The sequence below is a fragment of the Struthio camelus genome, chromosome 5, assembly GCF_040807025.1.
Source record: "Struthio camelus isolate bStrCam1 chromosome 5, bStrCam1.hap1, whole genome shotgun sequence".
Taxonomy (NCBI): domain Eukaryota; kingdom Metazoa; phylum Chordata; class Aves; order Struthioniformes; family Struthionidae; genus Struthio; species Struthio camelus.
This window is the reverse complement of record NC_090946.1, coordinates 40,691,987-40,711,961: the sequence shown is the minus strand read 5'-3', so window position 1 is coordinate 40,711,961 and position 19,975 is coordinate 40,691,987. Positions and strand designations below refer to the sequence as shown.

General features: G+C 39.3%; 1 protein-coding gene across 1 annotated transcript in view; it reads left to right on the top strand.

Annotated features, from left to right (window-relative positions):
- Positions 1-19,975, top strand: part of LOC104150379 (transmembrane protein 263-like) — a 202,571-nt gene that overhangs the window by 15,242 nt on the left and 167,354 nt on the right. Inside the window, exon 2 of the mRNA XM_068945875.1 lies at positions 1,303-1,393. Within this exon, the coding sequence (XP_068801976.1) occupies positions 1,303-1,393 (91 nt within the window). The remainder of the gene's footprint in view (positions 1-1,302; positions 1,394-19,975) is intronic.

Here is a 19,975-nt window from a genome sequence, read left to right as displayed (position 1 = left end):
TGAAGGGAGGAATAAAAAGTGTGTTACTGTTTATAATTTGCAAAGTATGCAGTGTTGCGGGGGGGACCTTTGCAGCTGCAGGATTGGAAAACAAATACTGCAGCTTTAATGTTATCCCTTTTTCCTCTTGAGTTTGAATAGTAAAATCTTGCAAGCTTTTGATGTACTGGTGTTTATACCGGCTTCCGTAACCTTCCAGCTGCGTATGCTGATGTGCGTTTTCTGATAGTCCAGACTACAAGCTCATTGCTGTTTTTAAAAGTGCACAAGAGCCTTGTTCCTAATGAGGGCTAAAATTCTGATTTCACTTTTGACTGCATTAATGCTTCCAATGAAGAAAATTGTGATTAAATTTTATTTTTAAACTACACCCAATGTTCACTCTACCATTACTTTAAAAAAAGATTAAGGGCATTATTTGTTTGTTGAAAAAGCAACTATACTTTTATGGCTCCTCAAGTCATGAAAAGGTTGTGTATGTAAAGTGAGTTCTCAGCCTTAAGTAAAAGTTAGTGCTCTCTAAGTTTACAAGGTTAACTCTGCTCACATCCTTACATATCAGCAATGTTGCAGGCTGTTGCCAAGGTCCTGAAGGCTGGAAAGTGGAATTGTAAAACTTTGGAGGGAAATCTAGTAGCTCTTAAGTGGAAGTTAATTTAGCACCTTTTATATATAAGCAGGTACAAATGTGACTGATAGGGGAAAACTGTGGTCAACAGACTTGAATGGCTTAGGAGACTGTAAATAAGGTTGCTTTGTCTTCCTCTGAAAATAATTTCCTATTTTAAGTCTTGCTTGCACATATGTAAAGTGAGGTGTGGGACCATTTGTGTAACCCATATTGATCTCCTTCTGTATCAGACAGGCTACAAACATTTTGGAATCCAGTCTTGGTAAGACATGGATAAATCCTTCTAAATCAAAGATTGAATTTTTTTTCCTGAAAATTCCAAGTGGTGGAGAATCTGCCACAACCCTTAGCAAATGGGATTTGAAATGATTATTGCATTATGTGTTTTAGAAATGTTCCTGTTTTTTTTAGAAGTGTTCCTGTTTTGAGTCCACTTGGGCGCTCATACCTTTGCTTGTTAGCTGGAACAATCCTCTTATCAATCTCTTTTTCCTTCTTCCTGTACATAATTAGACTGCAAATAAATCTCCCAGCAGCTTTCTTTTTCATCAACTAAAGTGAGCTCCTTGTGTCCTTACTGTCTGGTATATTGTCTAATCTTTTAATTATTTTTTGTGGTTCCTTTCTGAACTTTCTCCAATTTACCTCCTCTTTGCTGTTCTGTTCTACAGGGACCTAGCTTAGAAACACAGATGGTGGAAGATGAAACTGAGACAACCAGTGAAGAACTGCCCCCTCATCTGCAGGAAGAGCCTCCTGAAGGTACAATACTAGCAGTCAGTATAAGCTCCTCTGTGTAAATTGGTAAAATGGGGAGAAGTGTTCTGGCCATGGAAGTAAGAAATTTTTGTTTGTTTTTTGGACTTGGGAGCCTACCTCGACCTTTTCTTCTGGGGGATATAGATCAGGGTTGACAAGTGAGCCAACCTCCCAGAAAGAGGCTTGGTCAACTCCCAAGACTACTTTGTATTTTAAGAAAGCTTCACCCGCTGAGGTGCAAACATTGTTCTGCGTTCTGCTTAACAATATGGCTTCTAATTAAAATTGTCCTGCCTGATCATCCTGTCTGCAGGCCTGGGAATAAAACGCCACCTGTACTGTCTTGTTTGTGATGTTCTGAGCAATCATTAGGGAAGATTTCCTAAATAGTTATCTACTCTCTCTCCTTACCTCTCTCTGCAGTACCCTGCTGTTGAAATCATCCCCGGCAGAGACTTGTCAAATCCAGGCATGCTAGTGATTTTTGTTTCTTTCTGCCATATCTCTTGGAAGCTGGTTTAGCCATCTGAGGAGGAGGTAGTGAGAGGCTATCAGTCAGCAGGAGGCTCAGCAATGCCAATTTTAATTAAAAACCTTATTTGCAGTGATGTACTCTGGATTTATACAGGGAACAAATTTTTGCCCACTGTGCAAATGTTGCAGACATTGCGCATATATATATATATATATATATATATATATGCAACAAAGTAGGCGTTGCTTTCTTCTAAATAGAAGTACCACGTTGCAGTGTGGTATGTTTTGAGCTTTGTCTCCAATTCAGTGACTTTTACAACACAATTACTCATAATCTCTTTGGACGTCTTAAACAAGCCGGAGCACTGAGATTCTTACTAGCAACTTGCTAGTAAAATGCCATGTTGTGTCACTGGGGAACATAAATGTGGCTCATATTTTTTCTTTAAGAGAAGAATCTATTCTTGGTATAGCTTTTATACTAACAGCCATTCTTAAAGGGAATATGAACCAAATAGTGTTTTATGTATTTGCTGCTCCTTCCCTTCTTGTTCAGCATTCTGTTAGAGTTTTCTCATGAAGTTCTAGTTCCCTGCTCTGCCATTCCATATACTCTGATTCTTTGTTGGCAAATACAGTGTATAGAGGTAAGTGAAAAGCAGAAATACATGTGGAAGAGTCAGGATTTACTGTATATGTACACACAGGATAGAATTTTGATTCCTTTCTTTGAAAATAATAGTCATGCGAAATCAGCATGTAACGGCAATGCATTGTTGAGGTAAGCATTCTGGTCACTGGGCTGAGCTGGTGATTACATGAGCCTCAAAATCAAATCCGGAAATGTAAAATGCAGGAGATCATCTTCTCATCAGTTTACCAAGAAGCAGCTTAGATTTTTGGCTTTGAATTTCTTAATCAAAAGGGTGTGTGTTTTTTTTGTTTTTTTGGTTTTTTTTTGGTAACGTGACCTAAAATTTTGGCAAACCCAAGTTTTGTGTTTGTTTTTTGTTTGTTGTTTTTTTAAATCAAAATGTTTGCTTCTGCCTGTAATGCTGCTGGGTTGAAGGATGATGGAAAATGTCAGTGTTAATATTCTGCTTGTGTGAATGGTTGGGAGGTCTGTGAGAAATGCAGTTTTCAGATATGCCTACTTTGTTAGTGTTAAGAAAAAGAATGTTGACAGCTGAGACTATCTGGTTAAGCTATAGATACTGTGAGCTCTTTTAAAATCTGAGCTCAGTCCCTACTTTTTTGATTTGCGATGTTTTCAAGAGTAGCAAAACAGAAGGGATATTGAGAGCACAACTCAAATTAGTTTCTTCTTGGGAGGAAGAGGTAAAAAAACTGTTGCTGATAGCCTTCAGGATTATGCTAAAATTACAACTGGCTCTGTGTATTAGTGGCACTGAGTAGTGGGAATCTTACTTAGAAGCTGCTGTCTACCAACACAGACCAACTGGAATTATTATGAAGATTGTGTAGTTGCAGGAGTGATTACAAACAGCCTGTGATAGAAATAGATGTCTGAAGTCCTTTTAATAGGAAATGCCATTAAGCTCGAACTCCTTGTTGCCTTTTACTACATTCTAGTTTCTCTTGATAGCGTTTTTCTAGTTAAATCAAATGCTTTGAAATAAATAAACAAATCATGTTGTCTTAAGTGCAACGCTCTTGTTTCCTGGGATCTATGAACTGGAGACTATATTGGCTTGCCTTGGTGGTAATGAGCACATAAGGGATGGAAAGCTCTCCAGAGTCTCTGTTGTTTTTAGCACAATCCACTTTTTCACCGGATTGCATCATAGGGACTTCAGTTTCTAGCTTGTACTGTATATTTACTCCCCTCCTGAAAGGAGGGGAATTAGAAGCAGTCATTAGAATTAGAAGCTATATAAATATTGCAGTAATAAAAAGGTTACCTTTCAGGGATTGTCATGTTATTTACTAACATTGCAGCATGGCCTTCTACAAAAAAAGGGACAATTTAACAAGTTCATTGTGTACGTAACTCTTGAATAAGTGTACGCAAGGGGAATAAGAGCTATAGTATAGCAAACTGCTTTTTGGTGCTGTCTGGCAGCCTGCCGGTATTTGAGAGGTGAAAGGTGTGTTTTTTTTTTCTTAAGGGGTGGGGGTGCAGCATTAGCTAGGAAATCCCAAAAGGTAACTGTTAGAAGTATTTGTATTTAACCTGAATCCACTTGTTTTATCTGCTGTCAAAGTTGACTTTTGATATTAAAAGAAGTCAACAGGTTAGATGAGTAAAAATTGCAGCTGTTATACTGTAAGTGGCATTAGATGTCAAAAGGCTTTTTTATTTATAATGATGATACATTATTGTTAATGGCATTGTTGTGCTGTGCTCTTTCTTGAAATGGAGGAAGATGCAAACGATGTGCAAAGCAATGGATGGTCAGTGGAGGCCAAGACTGTAGCAGTAAATGAAGAGGTGTGTCATACCTGCAGAATTAAATGTTATGAAAAGTTGAGAGCAAATACTTCCTCCAAACTTTGTTTAAAGGAATTGTTAAGTAGTTCTCCTATGGACACCTGAGGGCGCTGCATACTTGAGAATATCATAGTTGCCTAAACTCTTGGCTAATTCTGGTTTTCAAAAGGCAACCCCGTTAAGAATATTTTAATAGGCTCTAATTATATAAAACATAGATTTCACATCTTGTGTACACATCCAAGTGAACAAGAAAAAGTATTTAAACCTACAATTCCTTTCCCATAAGCTACTTTGTGATATGACAAGGTTAGCTTTCCATACTTTCCTACCATAAGAAGCTTATTTATTCCCTAATGATATTTTATCACTTAACTTCGTGATCCATCTGTCCAATTTGCTTTTTTTCACTTTCTTCCCCCTCCTCATCCCTTAGCCCAGTCTCCCCTGTCTTTGATCTTGTTCACATCCTCTTTCGTTCCTTTAAAAAAAAAAAAAAAAAAAGGAGGAGGGGGGACGGGGGGGAACAGTAGTAATTAGCATTTGGTGCACTGCTCAACCTCGTGTTCTTTAACACTTTACAAAGAAGGTTATGTGTGTGCAGCTGAGTTATCGCTATCCAACAGTGAAGGGCAATGATCTCTGGATGGGAGGAAGTATGTGTTAAATGTATGGAGCACCTTTGCCTTTACAAGAGGTTTGTCACTGCTGATCTGTGGTGCAGCATGTCTGAACACTGAACTACTTTGAGTCAAGTAGATACTGTGTGTTCTCAAGTATTTGCTATTGCATGGCTATAGTGTCTTTGTATGTATATACACACATACAGAGTGTGTGTGTGTAAATATATATTTATGTTGCTTCTCCACTCATTGTTTGAGTTCTGTTACTGATCATTTGATACAGTGCACTGTTACCTATTATCACCCTGCTTTTCTGTCCCTCACCCCTGAATCATCAGAGGAAGATGATGGCGATGAAATCTGATCAGATCTTCTGTAATATGATCTGTTCTAAAAAGCCAGCCTCTCCTCTCCTTAATGACCTAGACCCTGATCTTCTCTATGTGATAACCTTTGTGACCTTGACCTTGCTCCTGCCTCTACATCCTCCACACCATACATACTATCCCTATGTATTTAAAGTATATTTCTGAAGTCTTTTTATACGTTCCTCATCTGTTGCGTCAGTTCTTCTGGGAAAAATAACTTTGCTCTGGCAAATTGCTAACTTTTGTGCATTTCTGGAATGCGTCCTTGGCAGATAGTGGCATGTCCCTGTAGTTCCTTGTGCCACTACATAGCTAATTAACATCGAGTGTGCTAGAGCCTAGTGCTGGTTGGTGTGATCTGGTTGCAAAGCTGCGTCATTGGTTAATAGCAGTAGCCGCTCGTGGGATTTTACAAACCAGGTGCTCTCTTCCAAGTTCTTTAAGTAATAATCATTCAAATTTTATTGGCTGCCCAGCTATGACCAGTTTGGCAATGAGCATGAGCCTTGTGTCTGAACCATCTGTACTATCTCTTCTGCAGGCTTCAGTCCTAGCGGAGATGTTCCGTCTTTGTTGGAGACTGATTGGACCTTGTGGAGTAACATTTTATTAAAAAGCAATGGGTCTTATCAAGTTTGGAGTATATAACAAATCTTGGGGAATTTGCTTTCCCAATGACTGTCGTGTTCCTAATTCAAATTGTTTTACATTTGCTGTGGGTAAAGAGCATGCATAGTTACTGTAAATCAGATGATTTGCACCGGTTTAGAACAGTGTCTTGTCTTTGTCTTATAATCTGCCTCCATGGAGGCATATAGCCTTTTCTGGTGTTTTATATCTTCTGCAAGATAAAAGTAGATTGCATGCCTATGTGGGAAACGTTAGGACTCTGCGTGCACAGTTTGAGTATTACTGATCCAAGTTGTCTGAGAACTTTATGGATCACTCATACAGGATTGACTTTGGATGCAAGTATATTACCTACATGTACCATCTCTTCAGATCTAACTTGCAAAAAAAAAAAAAAAAAGTACAGCTGTGTCTCAATTCAGGACTACTGTGTGTTTGAAGAGGTGAGAGCTCGTTTCCCTGTTTGAAATTTCTGAGACTAATTTGACTTTTCATATTGGGATGATGTTGCATCATTGCTTTGTAAGAACACAGCATAACCTTGAAGCCAGCAAAGAAGAACGTGCCTGTTTAGGCACCTCCTCTGAGATATGAGACATCCAGTTCAAGCCCATGGTGTCTAACTTTGTTAAAGGGGTAAATTTTTATAGAAAGATCCAAGTTTGATGAACTTGTGGCATTTTCCCAGATTACTTTGCTTACAGTATTCTTGACAGAGAACTGTCTCCATTGGAGATGAATTTTTATTGATGGACCAAATGTTTGTTACTTTAAGTGCCGTTCCAAGATTTAAACGCTGCAAACATGAGCTGCACCATGTTTTCCATCTTTTTATTGCAAGTTGTCCTTCATGTTTGTCCCAAAACTGACCATATCTAAATAACTGCAAAGAAAACACCTTTGAAATTGGTGCATTTATAGCACCTCAGCTTCCAGGCGATGTTTAACTCTGTACTGTAAATTGTTGTTTTTTTCTGGTGTTGTTTTTTCATACATGCGTAGTTTACCAGACCAGTATCTTCAAGAAGCTCTGGGAGTTTGGCAGTGCAAAACTATGCTATCCTAGGTCAAATCACTCTCTTCAGTGTGCTACCTAGTGAGGTCCAACAGTCAAATTCTTCTACACAGGAGCTCTTTAAATGATCTGCTTTTTTTGTCTAATGGCCAGTTGGCAACTTCTGTGGCCTGGATTCACCTATGCAGTTCTGTGGTCTTATACCTAAAGCAAAAGACTGGGAACTGGGACAGCTATGATCTATTCCTAGCTCTGTTGTTGACTTATTGTGTGGTGCTGGTCAAGTTATTTTGCCTTCTCTTAAAAGGCAAAAAATTTTTTTTTGCCTCCAAAACAAAAATGACTGTACTTATTTATAAATGAGGACTGTTAAAAAACAAATTATAACTTTGTCAACTTGTAGAGGTAGAACATACTTGGAAAATTAAAGCAGTAAATATGGTAGCAATGTATAAATAATATAAAACTTTGCCTGATATATGTCTTGTCAGACTTTTTTGATGAAAAGGTGATTGGACTTGTCAGAGAACTTAAAATAGAAAGCAGCAGAGAGAGAAATTAGCAATGAGGCTGTCTGTTCTTTGGAGCTGAAACTTTATGTACCTGGCCTGTCCTCTCATCCGTGAAAACACTTCCTGATCTTCTCCAAATGGCCTGAAGCTGCAAAGCAACATTTCACTATCATCTGTCTGCTTTTAAGGTACAGATTCTGTGCAGCCATGCTCTTTTGTTGGCCAAAACAGTTCTTGCTTCTGCAAAGAGAAATGCCCTGAAATGTCAGCTCCATCTTCCAAGCAAAGTCTACTTGAGTATTTCTACTAGAGTTGCAAATGCTTTGACATCAATCCAACTCTTAATACCATGTTTCTGTTCCTTTTGTTTCATTTATTACTATTACTATTTTAGTGGAAGCTGAGATTCTCTGTTGTTTAAGTTCTCCGGTGTTTGTCTTGGCCTCCTCATACTTTATATAATTTTGTTCCCTGGGGGAAGTCGCCAATCTGAAATTGGAAAAATACCTGACCAGTTTCTGTGTGTATCCCTCTTCCCCTTCCCCCCCCCCCCCCACCCTCTGTATTACTGCTGCAGTATACCAGCTGCTGATCATGTGCATCTTCCATTCAGCAACTATATTCCATGGTCTCCTAGAAACAGCATGAAAGCAATTTAAATTGTTTTTATTCAACTTCTCCCTCTGCCCCATTCTTTCCTCTTCACTGTCCTTGTATGATATAATGAGATGTTACTTTGACAGCTCAGCATCCCTTTTCTCTAGCCTGCCTCGAGCCCTGCAAATCATTCTGTCAGTAAGTGTTGTATGTGTGCACAGCATATGCTGTTAATGGCAGCATAAATAGCCTCCAAGTGCCTGGCGTATTCCAGAAGAAAGGTTCTTGTAACTTAAGTGTGGGAAACCTCTTATCAGTGGATCTTGTTAGTATAATAATGGTGCAAAGTGAGTCAATAACCATCTGGTTTTCCTTGGGGATGTTTGCACGTAGGATGGGGGCAGCAGTAGTTTTACTGTTTGCCTTTGTACAGTTGCTGTAAATAATGCGCATCATCCAAATGTGAAGAGCCAGTGGGAAGCCTCTGTCAGAGGATGCATCTTTACCAATTATTGGTGAATGTGTTTTATTCTGGCAATAGGGTTTTGCACTGCAGGACTACGAGAATTGTTTCACGAGCATATCGTATTACCCGACTGAAGTGGCAGACGTTTGTCACCATTTGTACGTTTGCTAGAAACATATGAATGCAAGAACATATTCTTACAGTGTATTTTTCATTTTGAGGGGCAAAACTATTAATATAGAAATGCAGCCAACAGTTTTTCAATATATCTTTGAACTTGCAGTTATTAGTCCACTTCCAAAGCTGAAAAAGAAAGTGTTTATTCCTAATGGACATCATATGGGGATGTGAGGGGCTAGCAAATGTGACTTAGTATAGCTACAATCGGAAGTACTAAGTAAGAATGAGCAATGCAGTAAATCCAGGTCAGGGCTGAAATCGGTGTGCTAACAATGATGATATCTTAAACTGCTAAACTATCAAAGTAATATAGCAGGCAATTAAATCATAAGGTTGGTACATGAAGTTATTATTGCTACCTCAAAATTGAGTGAAATGCCCAGTTATTTCATAAACCTCTATAGTCTCGACCTGGCTGCGTATCTTTATTTCAGCTGTTAGTGAACAACTTGAGCAACTAGTAAAATCAGCCTGGCTTGTTTTTTAAGGAAGGACCATCACCAGAGTGGGTTTCTTTACAACTAGTTTCCTTTTACAACTTACACTTGACTGTTGCAGCATTTGTTTTAGTTAGGTTTTTTTTTTTTTCTCCCATCCTACAGCTGTGCTCCTAGCACAGATGAACCAGCCTTTTAAAGTGCCTGTAGAACTCTGACCTATCTGACATACCTGATGGCTTAGGAGTTTCTCTTGGGGAATTGCTGATGACGCTTCTGTTTAGATAGAAGAGACTGAGAGGCTTCTCTTGCAAAGCTGAAGTGTAGTTCATGTTCCTGCTCTTTCCTGGGGATGCGTGCGTGTGTTGGTTTTAGAACCTGGTGTTGGGTGGTTTGATGAAGTGCAGACACCAGCAAAAATCCCTTAAAAAGGGAACTGTTTATGCTAGCATAGCCAGTGACTGCGTTCTTTCATCTCTTCCTCTTTCGAACGTCTTTCTATGAACAAAAGCTTAGAAGACAACCTACTCTTCTCTGTGTGGCTTTTCATTGTATATAGGAGTCAATTCCCCCTTAATTTTGCTTTCACCAGCTTTTGTAGACCTAGAGCAGTTAGCTGGTTTGCAGCTCTGAGTTCAGTTGCTGTTGTCTCAGCTCAATTAAATGTTTGAGATTCAAGGCACTGGACTACTGTAGGAGATCCAAAGCTAGTTGCTTGGCTTTTAAAGTCTGCCAGTATAGTTGCACAATTGCATCAGTCTTGTCTGTCCTGGACTGATCACTTTGGGTCGCGAAAACAATCTTACTCTGAAGAGTGGGTTAATTTTCAAAGCTATTTATAAATTGAAGGATGAGTTTAAGGATGAGCTTTTGTTCATTTGATTTTTCTGATCACAGTGAAAGGAAATGCACATTCCCTGTGATGTATGGAGGATTCTCAAGCTATTGTAGCAGACATCTTTGGCATATTTGTGGGGACCTGTCCTCTTTTTCTATCCAGCTGACCTTTTGCCCGGTCAGAAGGAGTTTAGCTAAGGCTAAGTTTCATATTTACTTCTATTGGTTTGCTATGCCCTCTCTGTGCCACTAATATGAGTACCCTTTTCAATTATTGCCTGAAGTGTGTAATATTAAGTAAGATACGCTTGCTGCAAACGTTTTAGGTGACTTTATATTTTGGGGTCTTATATTATGAAAAAAATCCTTTTCCCATCATATCCAAAAGGAAATAAAGGAACAGTGTTTTTCCTCATAAAGTATTAAATTAAGTTTGCAATTAATGATAAAAATGGCCATGATATTTTTGTGGTTTGTGAGAGGGTCTTCAGATCTGGGATTTTTAAAATAATGGCTTGGAATCTTCTTACAATAGAAAGAACGGATTAATAGTCTTGAACTGTAACAGATTTTATTTTCTAGCACCTGGAACAAGTGAGAGGCTTTCAAGAGATAGGCAGGAGATAAAGAGTTTATAATGTAGCTGTGTGAGCTGTTTAGCAAAAAAAAACTATTCATCTGTTTAAAACTGTAAGAGAAACTGGTACTGCTCTTGGCATCTAGTGTCTTTGTCTTTCTGGCACCCTATGCAGAAGTTCAAAGCCCAAGATTGTTTATATACCCTATGTAAATGGCTGCTATGTGTTAGTGTGTGTTTTTTTTTTTTTTTGTGAGGGTGGGGGGGATCATTCTGGCTTTTATTTATTTGTTAGTTTCCCCCTACAGAGTCCCTCTGTTTTTCTAATACAGAGTTGGGATAAATGTAACTAATTATGTGAAATCATTTGAAACAATTTGTATGTATTTAGTGTTAGAAAGTGCTAAGTCTGATTGTATGAAGTGCCCAGTGCTCAGTACTCTCCAAAAGCTAGTGGACAAAACCAAGATTTAACATGGTGTTGTTACAGTATGTTAAGCTTGGGGCTCTGGGAAATGCAAATTGCAACTCCAGGTTTGTTGGAGTGTGGCCTGTATTTTATAGCTTGACAATGTTAATGCTACCTTTATTGCAGTAGTTTGTTCCTAGCATCTTGGGGGCTGTTTTTGCTTAATATATTTGATTTGTTTAATCAGGGAAGTGGGCGAGTGCTGCCGGTCTATTGATCTTGGTTCTTTACACTGAAAAAGATTACCAAAGCACCAAAGTCATGTTTACAGAGTCTACATACTGCCTAAAAATCTCCATTATAACGTGTAAAGAAATACCTCTTGTTTGTGAGATCTGCAAGCAATAAACCAAATCAGCTATATTAAAAATGCAGTATGGCTGTTGTTTTAAGGTAGTATGTGCCCACACAGGCACTGAAAGAAATATTTCTACATTTGGCCCTGGTCACGTGTTACTAGTTTTGCCCCACTCTGTGGCTGCGTACTTTTGAATGCTGCCACAAAAGCAGCAGTGTATCCAAAGAAAAGGATCGCCTCTTTCTGGAGGGAGCATGGACTTAACCAGTTCAAGTTAACTTCTAGACCATTCCCTAGATCAAAAATTGGAGGATGCTTTGTGCAGCTGAGGAGAGCCTGTAGTATGGCGTGAGTCGATATGGAACCAAAGGGCAAGTTTGGGGTCTGGTATGTGCTGTGGGGATTTTCTGACTTTCTTGTTTGTGGAGGAGAAGAGAGGTGTAACTGCAGGTGTCCTTAAAAAGATCTCTTGTGATAGTATATAAGAGGACATTTGTTGATGTCCATGCTTCCAGCAACTTCAGCGTAGCACACTAACTAAGATTGTGAGGAAAGCAGAAGGATCTTGGCTTTAAAACTTATTCCACTTGGCTCAGATCCAAGCATCGTTAATGGTGACATGAGACACTTTTTTGGTATTTGATTAACTGGGAGGCTTGTCCTTGTTTTGTGTGACACATTATAAGTTAACCACCCAGCATGCTGACATGTGCTATTAAAAACAAATATCTACAACTAAATTGAGAAACACACTGGCATATGTACCATAGGGAAGCATCTGCAAAGCCTGGCCTTAGGAAATTACTTGAGATAGGCTTTATTAATTTTTCTACAGATCTGGCATCTGCAACTTTACAGTTCAGCAGTCTATTCACAATTGTTCATCTTTAAACGTTTTCCTCAATTGTCCCATGAGGACAAAATACTCCTGACACAATTTAGAGACAGCAAATGGCAAATTACAGTTTGTTGCTCAAGCAGAATTCTGGACGGTAATTTTTTTTTTGGTATGAGCTTGTGGGTTTTTTTAGCGCTTATTGCTACCTCTTGACAGTGTGCTCACTGAGATCCTGAATGAAAAAGCTATCCAGCAACGGGGATTTTCCACTCTTCTGCTTGCTAACTTTGATTGCTATGGTGTTACTGCAAGTAGTCCAGTAGAGGGCTGCCAAGGGCTAAAATAGATGTTAATCAGCATACCAAAGTTTTGCTTAAACCTGGGATGGCAAATATGGTTAGAATAAGAGTGGCAATTTTTTAATATCATGAGGCTTACATTTGCTGCTTCCCTGAGTTTAAATTCTAAGACATTGTTAATGTGTCTGGGTTTTCTTATTCTATAATTAATTCATTTTAAAAATAAAACTTGGAAGAGATGGTAAAGCTTCTTTCCCCTCTAGTTCCTTTCTTATTCTTTTCCTTATTGGAAGACTTCTAATTTTTTTTTCCCCCCACCACCCGCATATCCTCTCTGGGGATCTTAGTGTCCAAACCATCCCTGATTTCCCTGTCAGCAGTAGGGTACCTTTTAAAGGAGGTGTGTCTAGACAGGGAATTTGGTTTAAGGGTGACAAATACCTGAGGAAGTGGAAACTGTAGCATGCACACTAGCCAATGAAATCTTTGTAACCCTTAGCTTTGTTTTCATCTCTGAAGCTGAAGTGCGCTTCGCAGTGTAACAAGGCTACTGCTGATTCAGTGAACGCTTTCAATTCCACTCAAATTTTTTTTTCCAGATTGTCCACTGATACGTTCCTAAAGCAGAGTGGCCCTTGATTAATTACTGACTGTGAGAATCTGTTAGACTGAAAGAATTTTGGGGAAGGGGGAAGCAGTCCTTACATAAGCTGTTACGTCCTTCTTGAAAACAAGCATCTGCTCTTCTCTTCCTTTAAGGCAGGTGCAGTAAAAAAGGCTTCTCCAAATGTATCTGCTAATTAGCAAGTTGAGATCTTAGTCCTTTTGTTTGGCATGATCTCTTCCAGAGGAACAAATTGTATCATTGCAGTCATACTCCATGACATACAATAAAGGCAAAACAGCAGGAACAAGTGAACTGTTGTCTAGAAAGTATTTTCAGAGTAAAAGTAGAGCATTTTTTCACCTGACTTCTCTTCTTACTGCAGCACAAAAAAATTCAGAATATCAAATGGAGTTAAGGAGAGTTCTGTCTGAGTCTGACCTTTCAGGGGGACCTTGTTGGAGTCTGTTAGTAGTCACGGGTGTGGTTTGAGATCATGAGAAAGCTTTCAGTTCGGAGAAGCACACTCTCCTCTGCCTGCAGTTTGTTCTGAGCAAGCTCTTGTTCTCAGATAGTAACCTGTGCTGTATTACATCTCTTTGCCACACAGGAAACCAGATCGGTAACAAGTTGACAAGAAAGCAGTCTCCAGCCCTACATGGAGTAGGTAGGATATATTTGGGCAGTTACAACTGACAGATAGGGGAAGGATAGTCTTTGAATTGCCCAGCTACTTTTAACTGCAGCTGTAGCTTCTGTTTCTAAAAATTGTGGTCAAATTTTTTCCTTTCAGGCTTCCAGCCCTTTAGATGCAGATATCAATCTCTTGTTGGACAACTGGGAGTTTCACACTCCTTAAAAGAAAACAAAACAAAAACCCGTCCAACCGTATATATTTTTCCATATCCATTGCTAAGTTTGGAAAGGACACTATCTGGACTTAAAGCTGTCTCCATTGTAACATGGCAAGATACCCTACTTTGTCAGAGAAAACAATGTGATGTCGAAAAGTAAAGCACTGAATGCTTGCAAAGCGGAGTGGCTTAAGGAAAGGAGGGAAGAAATACAAAAAGGGAAGAAAGAGGTAAACTGATTCTGGTCAATATTTCAGCGAGAGTGTAATAACCTTAAATGAGGTTTGTCCCCAGCAGACATTGGAGACATCTGGACCTTACTGAACTCTGATTTATTTGTCATGGGAATGGATTTTGTACCTCTTCTGTTCTGAGACTGATGGGCAGGAGTAGTTTCAGTACAGGTGAGTACTCTATGGTAGACTCCATTTGCCACATTGACAGGAGCAGGGTGCCATCAACCACAGAGTTGACTGAAGCATGTTGGCCAGGACCCTATCCAGACCTTATCAGCTTGGCTGAGTAAAAGTTTGAAGTCTACCACTGTCTGTCTCTCTTGATCTTAGACTGCTGGAGAGTTTAATTGACATTAGCTGTATGTGCACCACAGACCAAAGTAAAGATGAAAATGTGTATTCTATATAATGTTTACTTTGTGGAATTGAAGAGGGGGGGAATTGAACTCAGAGGATGCCGTGGGGCAGACAAGTTCAGAAGGTGTGGAGTTTCTGTATAAGAGCCTTGTGTAGCTGCGCAGGGAGTCATCACTCCAGAGACGCATCAGAGTTCTGTTCTAGCTCATTTTGAACGTGAAATTTGCTTGATATCGCAATTTCTTCATTGATGGGTCTTTGAAATGGGCATGGTGCTTTCTTGTAAACCTGCTTTTAAACCTGTGTTCTCTGCCAAAGTTTTCTTGCTTTTTCTGGAAGGTCGACAAAGTAGAAGGGATTTGTTGTTGCTGTTTTAGCAAGTTGAAATGAATAAATCATATGTTGATATTTTTTCCTTTCCCCTTTTCCAAGATGGCAAATGGTGACTTCATAGTGTAATTGTTTTGAGATGCACTTTAACTGTAAAGTGCTTTACAGGACTTTGGGTGCAAGAGTACAGTGAAATACAGTAAACAGTACTGTATTTGCTTGTCTGTAGAATCTCACCTTTCCCACCAGTGTGGGGCCTGGCTGGTTGCAAGGAGACCTTGGTGGTAGCTGAGTATAAGTCAGTATGGGGGAACTGATCAAGCGCTTAGCTTGAAGCAAAACTTGCATATTGTCTGCTTTCGTCTCTAGGGATTTTTATCTCCAATGACAGATATTTTAAATGTAACTGGTGATCTCTTTGAAAAAAAACCCATCTTATTGCTGCATTTATCTCACCAAATCAAAACTGTTTTTTAGGTTAATTTCACAGGAATCCATAAGTCTCAAACTTCTTTTGAGACTGTTGGCTCCTCCCTGGCAATTTCTACTATGCAGTTATTAAAAATAGAAAATTTTGGCACACTGTAAGCTGAATATGGGAATGACATCAAATATACTGGACTTCATATCGAAATAAATTGAGTTTCTGCATTACCTAAGATTTTTACATTTCTATTTAATTATATGAGAGCTTCCCTTTATTTCTATAAATATACCATTACAGAATATGAAAACTGTGGCACAGAATTTTGCACTTGCCTTTTCCATGGTAAACAATGTCTTGGTATTTGACAGCTGCATGAAAAAATCTTTGGTAGTTGCAGGAGAGAAATCAGAAAGCTTGGTAGGGAAGGTTGGTTTAATTTCGTCTTGCCACTTGCTGCTACAGGAATTCTCCCCCCTCTATTTTTAGTGATTCTTTCCCCCTTTCACTTTCAGAAGATAATCTACCACTGCCTCTTTGCTTTCACAACTGTTTGTTGTAGACCTTTAACAACCCCTGTTAACGTTACTCTATGCTGTAGAGTCTGTGCACGTTTTAACACTTAATCAAGTTACAGAGCTGGTAGATATTTCAACATTAGTGAAGCTTTTTTAATTGTGTAAAAGCCAAAAAGGCTGACTCCAAAGGCACAAAAGGGATAGCCATTACAGATGCTTCTGTTCCTAAAGGGCAGTTGCCTTTTTAATAAATTCCCTATAATACCAACATTTTTGGTTGTTGGTTGTTTGTTTTTTTTTATTTTCCTCCTCTTAAAGTGATGGCTGTTATACTTCAGCCGGTAGAAGTAGCTGCATTTTCACCATCTCTAGTCTCTAGACCAGAACTAATGATCTGATTTGTGTTTATGATTTTGTGCCCTCCTTCCTCCCCACCCCCAAGCCTTTTTGCTCCTATCTATAGGGAACTCATAATACTGCTGGAAGATGTAGTGCAAGATGCTGAAGCATCTCTACTACTTTTTTTAATGTTTAATACGTTTGGGTATTTAATTTCAAGCTTGACATTAAATTTAGTAAGCTCAATGCTTTAAAGAGTGTCCTTAATGAAATAGTTTCATGCTGCTATTCAAATGCAGCTTTCTAGATTTTCTGAAGTGTTGCTATGCTGCTGCTCAGCTTGTGCGTTAAAACCATAATGGCTTGTGTGACAGCGTCCAATGCACTGCAATGTTCCCAATGCTTAAGATTAATTTCTGTTTCAAGAGTGAAAAATCCATTTGTAAACAAATGAATGATTCTGATATTAATGAGACATCAGATGCTGTAGTATTTCCAGCTGACGGTGGGTAACAAGTGCATTGTTAATGGAATGCTGACACCTCTTCCATGTTTTTGCTTCGCAGAGGTCTTAAATGACCTTTGGATAGTCCCTTGGGAATTATAATCCTCACTAAGCACAATTTTTTTTTTTTTTTTGGTTTGTCTCTTTTCACTAACCTCATAGTATTTCTCTGGCATTGCTGCATCAGAGATCAGGGCATCTGGAGTGTAGATTGGCTCTTTCATACCTGTAAGAAAGAACTTAGTGCCCTTTTTCATTAAAGGGAAAAGACAAACCTGTTCCCTCCCATCCCCCAAAGCCTGAGCACAGCCATAAAAGCTTAAGCGTTCATGGGGGATCCGGCTTCCAAAGACAGCTACAAATTTTTCTTTTTTTAAAGTAAATGTGTTTAATGTGCTGTCTTCTCTAGCCTAGGTTTTGGTGGGGCTGTTTCTGTCACGGTGGCTGAAAAATCTAGTCTTGTAAGAGCTACTTATCTATGTACTACTAGCATCCAGCACACCTGCCACGTTTGAGGAAATGCAAAATATGTTTGATTGTGCAACACCTGTAATTTCTAGCCATCCTGATAAATGCATACTCAGTGAAATGAAGGTTTCCTTGCAGCTCTCAAGTCAGAATTCTCAAATGAGGTGTAATGGGCTGGGTCCGAGCTGCAGTTTTGGGGATGTGTATGTTTGCGTCACTGAACAGCCGCAAGTAAAGGCAACATAGACTTTAGCTTGCAATTACACCTGCATGTGCAAAAGTGCACTTATTCTTCACCTAAATTTGCACTTAATATTCCTATGCAATCTAAATTAGGAAAGAAAGCAGACCTGCTTTCTAGAACAGATGTGTCTGCTCCATTGGGACAAATATCTTTGCTGGGCATTATGGTTTTAGAGAATGTACTCCTTCCTCTTTGGATTTGTATGACTGAGACCAAATTTTTGTGGATACTTAGGAGAGAGTCTTTCCTGAAAGCACTTGTTAACTCTGAAAGAGAAATGGTTTATCAAAATCTACTAAACTGAAAAAATCAAGCTGTGAGGATTAAAATGGGAGCATGTTTGGGTAGATTTGTGACCTAAGGGGCCATGTTTCTAACATGGGTAGCATGGGCAGGCTGCCCAGTCCTAGAGATAGCGACATGACAGTTTGTCACTTAAGAACAAACTATGATTTGCTCTACCATTTAGTAACCAATATGAAGAAAGAGCAAGCATGTCACAAGCTTACTGGAAAAATTTAGTTTTGGAAAAATCAATATTGAACCCCAAAGGTTAGGTGTAGGTAAAGAAATATGGGTGTTTCCTGTAATATATGTGAGCATGCCATCTGCAGTAGATTTTTTTAACCTCAATTCAGGTGCTTCTCTTGCACTTTTAACCTAACAGAGCTATTTTGATACAAACGCTTCATTTTTGTATCAAAGATCAAGAGGGGGAAAAGTCTCACTGGAAAAGTTTTCCTATGTGTATTCTCTTTATTACTGTATCCATCCAGCCTTTCTAGTTTTCTTCAAGAACTCTTGATGCATCAGTGTAATGATTTTCTTCTTGCTTTTGGGAGACTATATGGATTGTTATTCGTCAGCAAGCAGCAGACTTTATCTCAAGCCAGTCTCCTTTCTCCTATGGAAGATGTGAAACTGTCCTGAGAGGAGTATACAACTGATGTTGGAAAGAGGAATGTCTGAGCAATTTTTTTTTCCCCTGTGGAGCCCAAGAGATGTGAATCCTGTGGTCATCCTGTACATATAATTAGAAAGATGGCGAGTTGGAAGCCTTTTACAATTAAACTGCCTGACTGTGGTGTCTGACCTGAATTTGATCCCTTGAATTTGATCCATGTTTTATTGTTCTGTGGATGCTGGTTCAGTGTCTGCAACTTTTGATTTAGATAACGTAACCTAGTGCATAAAACAAACAAATAATTGTGTTGCTACTGATGTTACATTTTAATTGGACTGCTCTATGGTGTAGAGAATGGGCCACAAGGGAACTGCCAATTACTCTGTGTATCTGTCTAAAAGTCTTTTCATTATAGAATACTGATTAAGATTATATAGCTCCATATTGTTTCATGTTATTGATTTCCACCAACCCCAAGTCGATGGTGTTATTAATTGTCAATTACCTTTTTTCCCTCCATGTTTCAGAAAATTGACGTGAGCAACCTGAGGTGTTAAGTTTAATTTGGACTAGGTACTGGTGTGCCTATTTAATCTTTAACAAGACCCATTAGGCTCCCTGTTTTTAATTTTACACAGGCCATAAAGGCATCTCCACAGGGAGGCTATGACCCATTCAGTATAAGGAGAGCAAAGCAGGTCGTCTTTACAGAAATAATGGGAATATCTGTGGTAGGGCTTTTTGTCCATCTTCCCCGACAGGAGGAAATTGATGTTTTGGCATCGCAGATGCTGCAGTGAAGTTTGGAGCTGTTGGCTCGTACCAGCTTACTTGACTTGCAGCTTTCATTTGCTTTGTTGTATGCATCTTGCTGGAGCTGCCGCATGCAAAAAGCGAAAACAGTGTCTTGCAAGTCAGATATGGGGCATGGTCAGAACATAAAGCATGGAGACAATCCTTTTAGAGGCAGGAATGTCATATATCAAATGGGAAGCTGCAGTTTTTGTTGTGTTAGATGGACACTACTTTTGTTCAGAACACTAGCTTCGAATAATACCAGGAACTTGTTCACCTGTCTTATGTTCAGCAATCAGTCTCTGTTCACTGGTATGATACACTTACCCTCGGGACAGCTTTCCCTAGTTCAGCTAGCTGTCATTAGCTAATCCTCCAAGTCCCATGTCCCACCAAACATGACAATGTTTTTCCTTAAATTCAGCTGTCTTGGAAATGACCATACAGGAGAGACATCAACATGCTGATAGTGTCCCAGTCCCTGGCTCTTCATGAATTCTCCCAGCAGTCCTCAACCACAATGAGCAAAGTTCCTTGTACACTTTTAGAAGAGATGCTTTAGGGCAGGGAAGCAATTGCCACAACAACCATTTGTGTTGCAACAACCCTGTGCAGCCCTGCTAAGCTAAGTCAATAGGATGTCATCATCAGTGGCATCAAAGGTTTCTCATTTTTCCTAGTGTTTGTTCAAGTAAAGAGCAAAAAGGAACAATGCTATGGCTATGGTTTAGTCCATGTTTCTTGGGTCTTGTGCAGTGGCTCAGTGCCATGAAGTCACATATATGCAAAGGTTATAACCCTCCCCCCGCCCCCAAAATGTTGCTTTCCATTGTCCGTGTCCTCTTCTGCCCTCCTGTGTCCCCCTAATCTCTGCTTACGTGCTCTTGAGAAAAGAATAATGAATTGCATTCCTCTGGTAGAGGCCTCTTCTT